Source organism: Pelodiscus sinensis, chromosome 5 (assembly GCF_052426305.1).
Source record: "Pelodiscus sinensis isolate ZL-2025 chromosome 5, ASM5242630v1, whole genome shotgun sequence".
Taxonomy (NCBI): domain Eukaryota; kingdom Metazoa; phylum Chordata; order Testudines; family Trionychidae; genus Pelodiscus; species Pelodiscus sinensis.
The window spans coordinates 71,924,566-71,936,671 of record NC_143056.1 but is presented as its reverse complement, the minus strand read 5'-3'; the positions used below and the strand labels follow the sequence as shown (position 1 = coordinate 71,936,671).

The following is a 12,106-nucleotide window of genomic DNA, read 5'->3' as shown; positions in this document are numbered from 1 at the left end:
CTAGTAATGGGGTTCTTGAAACGACTTTACCCTTTTCACATGATCTTTCCCAGAGGTGAGACCAAAGATGTGGGGAAAATAATGGTACTTAATTCAAGAAACAAGGAAAAATTTTATCCATGTTTCACTCATAATCTCAAATATCTCTCACTGTGCCAGAATAGCAGTGTTATGGAATAATTTCCCAAACATAATTCACAGAAACCTTCACATGGAAACAGTCACAGTAGAAAGGCTGGCTTGTTGACTTACAGGGACATTTTTAAGGACATGACTAAACAATACCTTTAGGACATTTCCCCTGGCCTCAGGGCATACCAACACCTCATTTCCCTTAATGAGACCACCCCATCACCAAGGTGCTAAGGACCCCTGATTTAGGAGCATGCTTAATAAGAGAATATAGACAGTCCATATTATTTCAAAATATTCTCCTTGTTTTCTGAACACACATAGCTGGCCCAAAAGAAGTGCAGCCCGAAAGAAGCCCTTTTATTCCAGATTTGTACTATGATAAGTCAGATCAGAATCTAGCTCATTGTTTTTAGGGGAGAGTTTTGCAAGAAAAGGATGGAAGCCTGAAAATGTAGATTGAAACTTATTGGAAAGGAATGTATCTTTTTCACTGTTTGCAAAACATCAAGTACACAGCGTAGTGTGTAAATATGTATAATAACAACAATCACATATTTGGAGGCTTTTCTAAACCTACCAGGGCAAATGATCAACACAACATTAAGACGGTTCAAATGTTTATTTCATAAAGCAGTTAAAGAGGTCTGTCAGTAAATGGGCATATTTAGCTTAATATAGGAACAGATGATGCAGATTTAGGCACAGATGTTACTGCACAGAGCCAGTTAACACAAGACTGCCAATACCGGGAGCAGCTGCACAGAGCTCCCAGTTCGTGAGAGTTCCACTGACTACAAATAGTTGGAAATGCTGGTGAGTCATTCACAAGCAGCTTTGTACTGACTTCTGAGCACTGTGATAATAGCTTGGGGTAATATAGTGTCTGGCCCCATAACAAGGACCTTTCCTGCCACTACATGCTAAATCCTACTCACTTCTTCTAGATATGTGACCTAATAAACCCTCCCCCACCCATCCTCAGATAACTGAGTCCTCCAGGTAGCATGGCAGCCAATGAGGATTGAAAAGGCTGCACACTGTCTGACTAGGGTTGCTAGATGGCTGAAACAAAATACCGAACACCACCACCATCCCTCAAAAAAAATCACCGGGAAAAAATTTTGTTGAAGGAAAAAAAAAAGGAGGGGGACCAAAGTTAGTGAGCAAAAAACAAAACAAAACAAAATAAAAAAACAGACACACTTCGTGTACGGGGAGGACCGGCCAAGAAGGGAGCGGTGCTGGCCGGGAAGGGGGGGCAACGGGGCTAGCTGGGGAGATCTGGAAGAGGAACGGGCCAGCAGGTGCAGGGGAGCTGGCCGGGGAAGATCAAGAGGGGAAGTGAGAGAGAACCGGCCGGCTGGGAAGGGGGGTGTGTGAGCAAATTGGCCGGCGGGGAGCAGGACTGACCTGAGCACTTGCTGCCTGTCCCACGCAGGCTCCCGGCGATGCACGGGCGAGGAAGAGGCTTCCCCTCCTCCTCGCACTCAACCGATTGAGGGCTCTCGGCAGCAATCGCGGTCCCGCCTCCCAGCTGGGACTCCCAGCTGCTCCCCCGCCCACACCAGGCTTCCATCCCGTGCACAGCCGGAAAAATCAGAAAATACTAGACATTGCACATGTCCAGTATTTTCTGATCTTTTTTACTGGACAGAGCGCGCAAATACCAGACTGTCCAGCACAATACCGTACACCTGGCAACCCTATGTCTGACTCACAGGCCTTGCAATCTAGGAGACCCAAGAGAATGGCTTTGCAAGGGGCCTCATGTGCTTGAACTAGTCTTTCATTACAGCTCCTCAGGGTCTGTGAGAAAAAAAACAGATAAACCTAAGCAAATTCCACATTTAAAATCTCAAGAAGCATCAAGAAGGAAAGAGAAAATACTTCTATGTACATGGCAAAAGTACACTGCCTTAGTTCACTGGTGAAGTGGGGTCCTTTTTTCAAGCCACCTTAGTAAGCTTGATGTCCCCTGAGATTTGTAAAGCTGTTACCAAGTTCAGGGGATGAACACGGTGAGTGAAATAACAGAGCTGCCGTCCATCAAGCAGGACCCGGATCTGCTGGTGCTCACACAAGAGCTCCATCTGCAAGGGAGCAAGGGTAATGGGGGAATTAGAGGCCAGCACCATAGTCTAGTTCACTAGCTTGGACTCTGGTATCACGAGTGCTTTAGGAAATTGAGTTGAGCTTCTCTATATCTCCTATAAGTAACGACTTCTTATAGCAAATTATCCTCAGTGAACTTGCGAAAGAACTTGCCTATAGAGATGGTTCCTCCAAGTCAGGAGATGTTAGGGGAAGCTTGTATGGCCACTCCCCATGCTGTACTAGTTTGGTAGATAGACAAAAGTTAACTCCTCAGGGCTGGCAATCTAACAGCTTTCAACTGTATAAAATTCACTGAGTTGTACTCAGCTGGTCCCTCACTCTAGCGTTTCCCCCCTACACCCATGAGAACTAATGAGAATACCTTAAATGTGTCCCCTGCTGTGAATGGGAAGTAGGGAATAGTCTTCTCCTCTCTTCCCCATTTTCCAGCAATCAGTGCATTCCGGGTGATGGATTTCTCACTGAAGTTGACTGCAAGTAACAATCCGATATCCTTGCTTGCATCCAGGGGGTCACAGAGCAGAGTCACTGCAAAGCTGTAAGGACCAAGTCAGTGATCATGAACAGGACTGTCAGCAAACTACCAGAACATGCTTGGAGTGACAGATGCACATAAGGGCATATAGCAACTGTCTCAAAACACTTCATGTGGCAGATACAGTGAAGTTTTAAAGCTCTGGTGGTTGTAATATTCTGAAATGTTGCTATATTCCTCAGCAATTCTACTGAATAACGGAAGCAGACCTGCGCTGAAATAATCCATTTCATTTTTTCACTTTGGAATTGCTTAGCCAGTTTTATGCCAACTTTAAGCCAATCTGACCACATTCAGCAATGCTGGTCACTGTAGTTCTTAAGTCTGAGGACATTAACTAGTCTTAAGGTCTTAACTTGCGTGTTAAGGTATTAACTACTGACTTGTTTTAGGATGTGACATTGATATTTCAGTTATGTCCACACCCTGTAAATACCTCCATTCTATTATATAAATACTGGAGTTGTTTTTCTGTTTGATTAGAGAAGGGAAGAAAGGAGTGAGCTCTTTAATGCCAGATTGCTACCTTAATCACTTTCCTTTACATTGCAAATCATATAACAACAAAAGAAATTCCTGGAGTGTCTATATTAGAGTTTGTCACAGTTTGAGTTAACTGCACCTGCATTTCTCCTTGGGGCCACCTGGAAGGCACCAATTTAAAGTTACAGGCTTTCACCTATTACCTCTTTTGGGCAGAGACCTTTATCTCTCCTGTTCCTGACTGGGGTTTTTAGCTCCCTGTCATATACTGTGAAATCCTCAGCAACCCCATCCCACCCCACCCCACAGCTAGTACCTGTACATTATTTTCTCACCAAGTTACCACACAGCTCCTCATCAAGCATATTTATTCTTAAGCATTACAGAGAAAACATTTAAATAAAAATTTCTATGCACATTCACCATCAGTCTAAGGAGACTCTAGTAAGTTACAATTTTTCTATCCCTTCTACAAGGATTGGAGCTCCCTCTTGGATAGAAATGTGTCCATTTGCTGGCCCGCAAAGTCAGTTTAAATCCAGCCTTTTCATAACAAAACCCCTTTCTTTGTATGCTGGTGTAGCAGAGTCCCTGCTCAGGCCCCTGGGGCTGGTACACCGGCTGGTCCACAAATCAGTCACAAGCCTTCTGATGCAAACACCCATGCCTTTATTGTAAGTTCCCACCACCTTCTATTTACATTTACATTTAGATTTTGCACAAAAACTTGCCAGCTATCTACACTGTCTGCTTGAATTTGCACAAGAGCACTGACATTCTAATGTAAGAATTCAGTGCTTCTTGCGCAAATACTTTGACGCTCCCACTCAGGGATAAGCCCTCTTGTGCAAGAATACTTGCTCAAGAGGGCCAGTGTAGACAGGCACCTTAATTTTTTGTGCAAGAAAGCCCAATGGCTAAAATGGCTTTCTTGCGCGTCTATACTGGGCACAGATGCTTTTGTGCAAAAGCACTTTTTGCACAAAAGCATCCGTGCCAATCTAGATGCTCTTTTGCGGAAATACTTTTAAGGGAAAAACTTTTCCGTTAAAAGTATTTCTGCAAAATCATGCCAGTCTAGACGCAGCCTTACAGTCCAGACAGCCCTAAGAGCACACTGAACCACCCTAGCTCCTTACTCCTCCTTTCCCCTCTAGCTTCTTTCCTCTTGCCTTATATAGCCCACCTGCTGTGAGCCCCACAGCTGCTTCTGATAGCCCTGCTGGCCTGGGCTTGCTCAGCTGTTTCCCCTTAACCAGGCTACTGTGGCAGAGCTCTGGCTTAGCCAGTAGTCTGTCACAGCTGATCTCTGGAAGATCCAATTTTAATCAGAATATACAAACCTCCACAGTGAGTGGTACTTGAAGGTATTTAAAACCTCAGTGAGTCACACCAGTCGCACCTCATGGGGCTGTGGTAACACTCCCTCCCCCCCAGGCTATGTCTACACTTGTGGCTTCTTGTGCCAGAAATATGCAAATGAGGCCACGCATGGAATATCACCAAGCCTCATTTGCATGCCTAATGAGCCACCATTTTTGCAGAAGAGGTTCTTGTGCCAGAAGGAGCTGACTACACTGCCCCTTCTTGCGCAAGAAAGTTACGCCAATTATTTTCAGGAATAACGGCATTGCTCAAGAGGGGTTTTCTTGCACAAGAAGGGGCAGTATAGACAGCTCCTTCTGGCGCAAGAGCCTCTTCTGCAAAAATGGAGGCTCATTAGGCATGCAAATGAGGCTCGGCAATATTCCACGCTTAGCTTCATTTGCATATTTCTGGCGCAAGAAGCCACGAGTGTAGACATAGCCCTAGAGTTGCATACAATCCTCTTGGAGCTTCTCAGGAATCTGAAGGTCCTGCCTCCATGCTTGAGAGCTGAGAATGGAATGGGTTTATACTAGACCACTAGTGATGGACTGCTGGGTATGGAGGGACAAAGGAGGTAATATTGTGTGTCCTTCATCTCAACTATACAGGCAAAGTGTACATGCTGAGTCATCAGGTAGCCTGATTCTCTACTTCTGTAGACTTTGTGTAGTTATGTTCATCCATGTAAAGTGCAAGCAAAGTTTCAATGCAGAAATCATGAAGGGAAGTTCTATGATCTGGGGCAGACAGGAGGTCAGACTACATGTCTGTAAGGATCCAGTTTTGCCTTAAAAATCTCTGAATCTGGAGCAGAGGTGGAACAGAGCGATAGTCCCAGGAAGAGGAGGAAGGGAGCAAGTTCTTTCATACTGCTTGTCCTGTTCTCAGCTGGGTCCTAGCAGCACTCAGTATTTTGCTGAACTTCCCCCACAGCTGATGGCTGTGCCTGAGCACATATCTACTGCTAACTGTGTTCAAGATCACACTCCACCATGCTAAGTTTTAGTTATAGGTATTTTTAGTAAAAATCATGTACAGGTCATGGGCAATAAACAAACATTCATGGCCTGTGACCTGTCCATAACTTTTCCTATAAATAACCTTTGTTAAATCTCTGTTCCTGGGCCTTGCTCCAGCATTGAGGTTTGAGAGCCCAGGTGGCTCACTGCTAGCTCCCCCAGGACCACTGCTCGTGTGGTCCTCAGGACCAGTTGCCTGGGACCACTTGGACAGTAGCCAGTGTAGCTAACCCCAGGGCAGCCCCTGGAGCTGCTGCTCGGGCACTCCCCTGGACTATCCTCAGGATCACTGCTTGGGTGCTCCTCAGGGCCAGCTGCTCAGGTGTCCCTGGGATCAGCTGTATTGGCCATTGTAGCTGTGGAAGTTCAGAGGTCGCAGAAAGTCATGGAATCTGTGATTTCTGCAACCACTGTGACAGAATCACAGTCTTACCCATGGATGAAGAAAAACTGTGGTAGAAGAGGAAACCTCTGCCTCAAAGAGGTAGATTTCCTGCAGGTCAGTGGTGAATATATCAGGATCAATATTTATAAATTAATGCCATCTAAACTGCACACAGTTACAACCCAGAGTTTTTTTTATGCTCAAAACCACTGGATTCTACAATTTGTGCAAAATTAAAGATAATGATGATGTTGTCTTTATAGGCCTTCAACCACTAGCAGACATCATAATTCCAGATCCTGGATTGGTCTAATACTGCCCAACTGATGCTACTTCTACACAGCAGGTTTTTTGAGGAAGAGGAAATGCAAATGGAGTGCTCATTTGCATATATTGCACTCTCATTTGCATATCTTCTTCCAATGCTTTTTGTGGAAGAGGTTTTTGCAATAAAAAGCCCTGTGTAGACAGGGCCATTTTTTGGAAAAAAAACTCTTTTGCATAAGATCCCTTATTCCTTAAAAAATGAGGTTTACAACAGGCTCTTGTGCAAAAGGGTTTTTTTCCCGACAAATGGCCCCATCTACACAGAGCTTTTTAAAAATCTGCAGTGTAGTAGACGTAGCCAGAGTGAAAGACTACACATACATATCAGGCAGTTTATATCAGAAAGACAAGCAGCAGAAGATGATGTCGTTTGCCCAATCACTTTACCACATTTTTAGAGATACTGGGTTATCAATTAGAGACGTTAGAGTGTAACCAACTAACTGTTTAGCTCATAAACTGATACTTATCGGTTAATGGTGTCGGTTAGACGCAGCTGGCTACCAGGGAGGTGACTCGCTGAAGCAGGGCAGCTAAGCCTCCTCCCTGGGAGCCGGGTGGACAAAGTCTGAAAATCTCAGTGGTTACATAGTTATATGCCGCAGGCTCTGCTGTATAAATCTTAAATAAGCTACATAATGCAGAATCCAGAGCGAAGCCTCCCCGGGAGTGGGGTCATCAGCCTCTGCCAGCCCGGCTCTCAGGGAGCGGAGCTATCAGGGCCTGGCCACCTGGCTCCCAGGGAGGTGGCTTCTCTGCAGCAGGGAAGCCTCCTCCCAGGGAGCCAGTCCGGCAGGGACTGGTGGTCCTGCTCCCAGGGAGGTTTTGTGGGCTCTATAGTATAAAGCTTATTTAAGTTTTATACTGCAAAGCCCACAGTATTTAACTGTAACCACTGAGATTTTCAGCGGTTATTCAGTTACCTATTTAACTGACTTTTAATATCCTTACTATCAATTGTCTCCCCCACTTCAGTCTAGAATTGGCCTGGACTCTCCTGGAATTGGCATCAATCTCCCATTGGCTATTGAAAGCAATCCTGGAGATTTTAATAGGATTTCTTACAGAAAATTACATGTAGTCATGTTTGGGGGAGCAATAAATCTTCCCTGGATAGTGTTGCCAACTCTGACTAAAGCTATTTCAATCTCACTTCTATATAAGAGATTAGGTTGTGGGCCGTAATAATGAGTCTGTACAGCTTCCCCTCCAAACTCAAAACAGCACATGCCCTCAATGACCCTCTAGTACTTATGGCCAGCTTAGATGACAGATACTCCTGTGTGTGAAACAACCAATTGAACAACAGGTCCCCAGCCTACCTCTTGGGGTTGGAACATATGACCCCAATAATAGTAATTTTCATGGCTGGTCTCAGTCCTCCTTTAATTTCACCAACATATCGCTCCACCTAGTGGAAAAAAGTAACTATTACTCATCTCTAGATTTACCGCCTGCATGATAAACTGCAGAACCATGTGAATAAACTGCATGTATTATACACTTCTGTCATCTCACTGGCCTTGTGTTCACTGATCAATTTTCCTTGGGACTTATTCTAACATTGCAAACTACTAGGTACCTTTAATCCACTGCCATTTTTTAAAATAACTATAAAATTTTTCCCGATTAAATTATTCTTTATCCCGTCTACAAATAGCTGCAAATCAATTCCACTTTTACTTACTTCAAGCAGCTCCCTAATGTGTTTTAGAGGTTAGTGGCAACTTTAGTAGAAAGAGTGGTCAATGCAGGGGATTAGAATTGGGATAATACTTATCTCACAGGGATGTTTTGCAAGTTAATGATTATAAACTAATTTTAAAGTGTAAAGGGCTATAAATACATAAGTAGTATATCTTTGTACTCATTTACATGTGTAATAAATTTTGAGAACTCTCAGAGAAAAGATGTGATAACTTTTAGCTCTTCTATGTTATTAGCAATTTTCATAAATTGCTTTATTTTCCAACTTCAGTGCACAGTTAAAACTAACTAAAGAGTCAAAAAACTGAAGTCTTGCCAGCCTAACATACAACTGAAGTCACTGGGAGCTCTGCACAAATACACATTTAGAATTTAGCAGGATAGAGGGTGAAAAAAGTTCAAGGATAGAGGGGTGAAAAAAGTTAAGGGAGTTGATTATAAAATGTAAGAACATTAATTGTCACACGTTCACCCATGCTTTATGAAAATTGTCTTATGAGTATGAGAATGTATAACTTGAAAATGCTTTATGCAAAACAAATCATGTGATATGTAATTTTAAAGATTGTAACCCACTGAATCTGTATATCCTATTTTTGTGCATGTATCATTCTTGTATGTGAAGTTAGAGAAATATGAAGTGTGGATCTGTTTATAATTCTAAATGTGCTAATGAGGGCCATTACTGATGCTCCAGAAACTCAGTACTCAAACCAACAACCTGTGAAAAGTGAAGAAGTGGGTTGTGCCCATAAAAGCTCATGATACCCTCTGCATTTTTTGTTAGTCTTAAGGTGCTGGAGAGATTGTCCTGTAAGCCCAAACTGTGATTGGTCCCAGAAAGACTAATGGCCAAGACACCTGTACTTTTCCACTTGAAGTGAGAAAAGTCTGAACTGAACACCATCAGTTGCCACCTTGGACAAAAGGAATATAAGAGAAAACGAACAATAGGGGCAGTTGTCAGGCACCAGAAGATCCCACCCTCTTACCACCTAAGCTGCCTGTTGGAAACATCTAAGATTTGAACAGGAGGAAGGATCAGATCCAAGCTAGGAGACTGCTTAGCTTGTGAAAGCGGCATTTAGGGTAAAAATTCATATGTAACAAATTTCTTAGTAGATTAGAATTAGCCAGTATTCTTTTATTTTAATTTAGCAATTTTCTTTGCTGTGACTGTTTTCGCTTGCAACCATTTAAATCCTACTTTTGTACTTAATAAAAACACTTTGGATTATTATCAAGCCCAATATGTTACCTGCAGGGGTGGAAACTACTGTGCATCTTTTTCGTAGATAAAGAGGGCAAACTTATATGCTTTCCCTGTGTAAAACTTTTATAGAGTAGGATGGATTTATTTACGGTTTTGATCCCTTTTGGGGTTGGTTTCCTAGGTGGTAAGTCCTTAAAGCAGGGCTATTCAACATGTGGTCCATGGGCCGCATGCAGCCCGCTGCCTGTATGTTTGCGGCCCACAGCGTGGTTTGGGTGTACATAGGGCTCAACACGTAGCCTGTAGCTGGGATCCTTTGAATATGGCCTCCACTAGGAACACCCTCCACAACAGTGAGGTGTCTCCCACATGGGGTGAGCACTGAAAGATGCAAGCGGACAGATTGGCTAGAACAGGGTGTCGACGTTGCTAGCACCCAGAGAGGAGGTGCCGGGAGCACCAAAGCATTGTGGGAAGTGCTTTGTATTCATGTCCACCAGTGTGAAAGAAGCTATTTGCATATATATTTGCATGTATATGCAACCACACTTAAGTTCCATCCCTCGGCATGTGCTGTGAGTATTATTGTGGCTCCCAGGGACTTTCAAAGTTGAGTAGCCCTGCCTGAAAGTTAAGTACTCCCAGAGCAGAACCTGTTCAGTGTCTATGTTGCTTTGCAAAAGGGCGATTACCCCAACTGTGTGCCTTGCCTGGGGAGACCAGAGCTTATGGCCCAACAGGACAGGGTGGAGGTGAGGTACAGAGTAAGGATGTTAAGGACTAGTCAACTATCTGATAGGCAAATGCTTATCGGAGAGTCAAATCGACTAGTCGCTTCCTCTCCCCCACTTTGCTGCCTCTAACATATAGAGGGAGGACTTCAAAGCAACAGCGCCACACGGAGCCCGGTAAGGGGGAGGGGGGCCTGAGCTCCTGGACCCGGTGCAAGCCAGAACTGCCCCAGGCTGCCTGCCTGCCCCCTAATACACTTTAAATGCAGAGCCGCAGCAGGTGTAAGAGCTGGACCCAGCACAAGCCAGGACTGAGCTGGGCTGCTGGCCAGCCTGCTAAAAAATTTCTTGGCCTGGGGGGTAAAGGGTGGGGAGGAAATGTGTGTGGTGTATAGCATAAACCCATAAGCTTTTGCTTATTGGTTAATCAGTGAATTGACTATACCATTACATGCCTAGTTCGCGGTGCAGGGCGACAGCCAGCTTTCTAGGAGCAGGGCTGGCAGTTGAAGCCAGTGTGCACTGGGAGTAAGTAATTTTTATCAGAAGGGGGTCACAGTGCAATGAAATTTGAGAATCTCTGTACTAGAGCATCTACTGTTTTAACAAATGTGCAATTATTCCTTGGGGAAACTCAGCAGCAACCCCATGCAGGTAAATTTAGGTTACTCATCAGAAGAAGTGTTAAAGGATGAAATATTAGACTGTGGTGTACCCCAAGGGAAGTGGCAGATTCCCCTGAGATATTTAAAATTAGACAAAGTAGCAGAAAATGTTTCCTCCTCCCATGAATCCTCATTACTTTAAGTGAGAGACAGTAAAATGAAATAACATGGTACAACCTGAAAGATGTGCTAGAGATTAACTACTTAATGTTTGAAAAGCCCTATATCATAAATATTATCATTCATATGTATGATACCACATAAAGAATAAATGTAAGTGTACTCCTGGCTTCTATCCAATTTTAGCATTTATAATTTCTTCCATGGTACCCTGAATATAGCCCGGGTATCTGAATACAGCCAGATGTTTGATCATTCACAGGTCATTTCCTAGTTCAGATGGAGCAAATGATACGTTTGAAACCTACTCCGGGAATTCAGCAAGAAGTAGCAGGATCCTGAACAGGCCTTAATTTGGTTACAGGAGGACCTACTATGCACCTCTGGCAGTTGTGTCTTTAAATATAGTTATGCATATGATATAAAACATATTTTCAATTTTAAAAACCCACCAGTGGATTTATTCACTTACATTTTTGCCCCTGTCGTTTTCTGTCATCTCTGTCTTTTGCTTGTCTCCTGTGCAGCAGTCTCACAGCAAATTTTTTCTTTGTGAGCAGAGAAAATACACAAAATCCCCAGAATAAAGGGAGGATGTAAGGAAGCACATTATCTCAGTGGAACACTGGTTAGACCCCACCCGCTCAAATAGCTGAGTCATTAGCGCTTACTCTTCATCTTCCATCACACAGAGGCAAAATGAGATAGAGAAACAGTGAGAGATATGATGGCTCAAAGATATAGAATCCAGCAGAGAACTAGTAATCAGATCTAGAAATAGTTTAGGGCATCCATGATAATGCAATTAATTCCAGGCAGTTGAACCCTGGCACTTGTGTGGACCCCACTGACTTCAGTGGGGTTCCATGCAGACACAAGCGTCTAGTCAGGCAGAACTCACTCTAAACTGTTAGTAACTAAAAATCATTAGCTAATGGTTGCTAGTAGCCTAAGGTAAAGGTATTGTTGGTATCAATCCAGGTCATCTTTGCTCAAGCATCCATATCACAAAAACACCCTCAAAGATGGCATAGTTATTTTTGTTGCCCTTCTCTGTACTTTTTCCAAATCTATCTTATTGAGATGGTGTGACTAAAACTGCATTTAGTCTTCAAAGTGTAGACATACCATGGGATTGACATACAGGTTGAACCTCTCTAATCTGGTGCTCTCTGGTGCAGCAACATCCATGGTCTGGCATGGTTTTAGTTAGCCAGATGTCCACTTATCATGGGTGTGGCCAAGTTGCCTGTGGTCCAATAAAATTTGTTTTCAGTCACCAGTCCTGGCTCTCAGTGTTCTG

The 12,106-nt window shown here is 43.6% G+C and overlaps 1 protein-coding gene across 1 annotated transcript; it reads right to left on the bottom strand.

Annotated features, from left to right (window-relative positions):
- Positions 1-48: 48 nt before the first annotated feature.
- LOC102447043 (galectin-related protein A-like) lies at positions 49-11,433 on the bottom strand. Its single transcript, XM_006113403.5, has 4 exons — positions 11,276-11,433; positions 7,690-7,778; positions 2,612-2,786; positions 49-2,225 (listed from the first exon to the last, which is right to left on the bottom strand). The coding sequence occupies exons 1-4, from the start codon at positions 11,300-11,302 to the stop codon at positions 2,082-2,084; spliced, it is 435 nt and encodes a 144-aa protein (XP_006113465.3). The 5' UTR covers positions 11,303-11,433; the 3' UTR covers positions 49-2,081.
- Between the last annotated feature and the right edge of the window lie 673 nt (positions 11,434-12,106).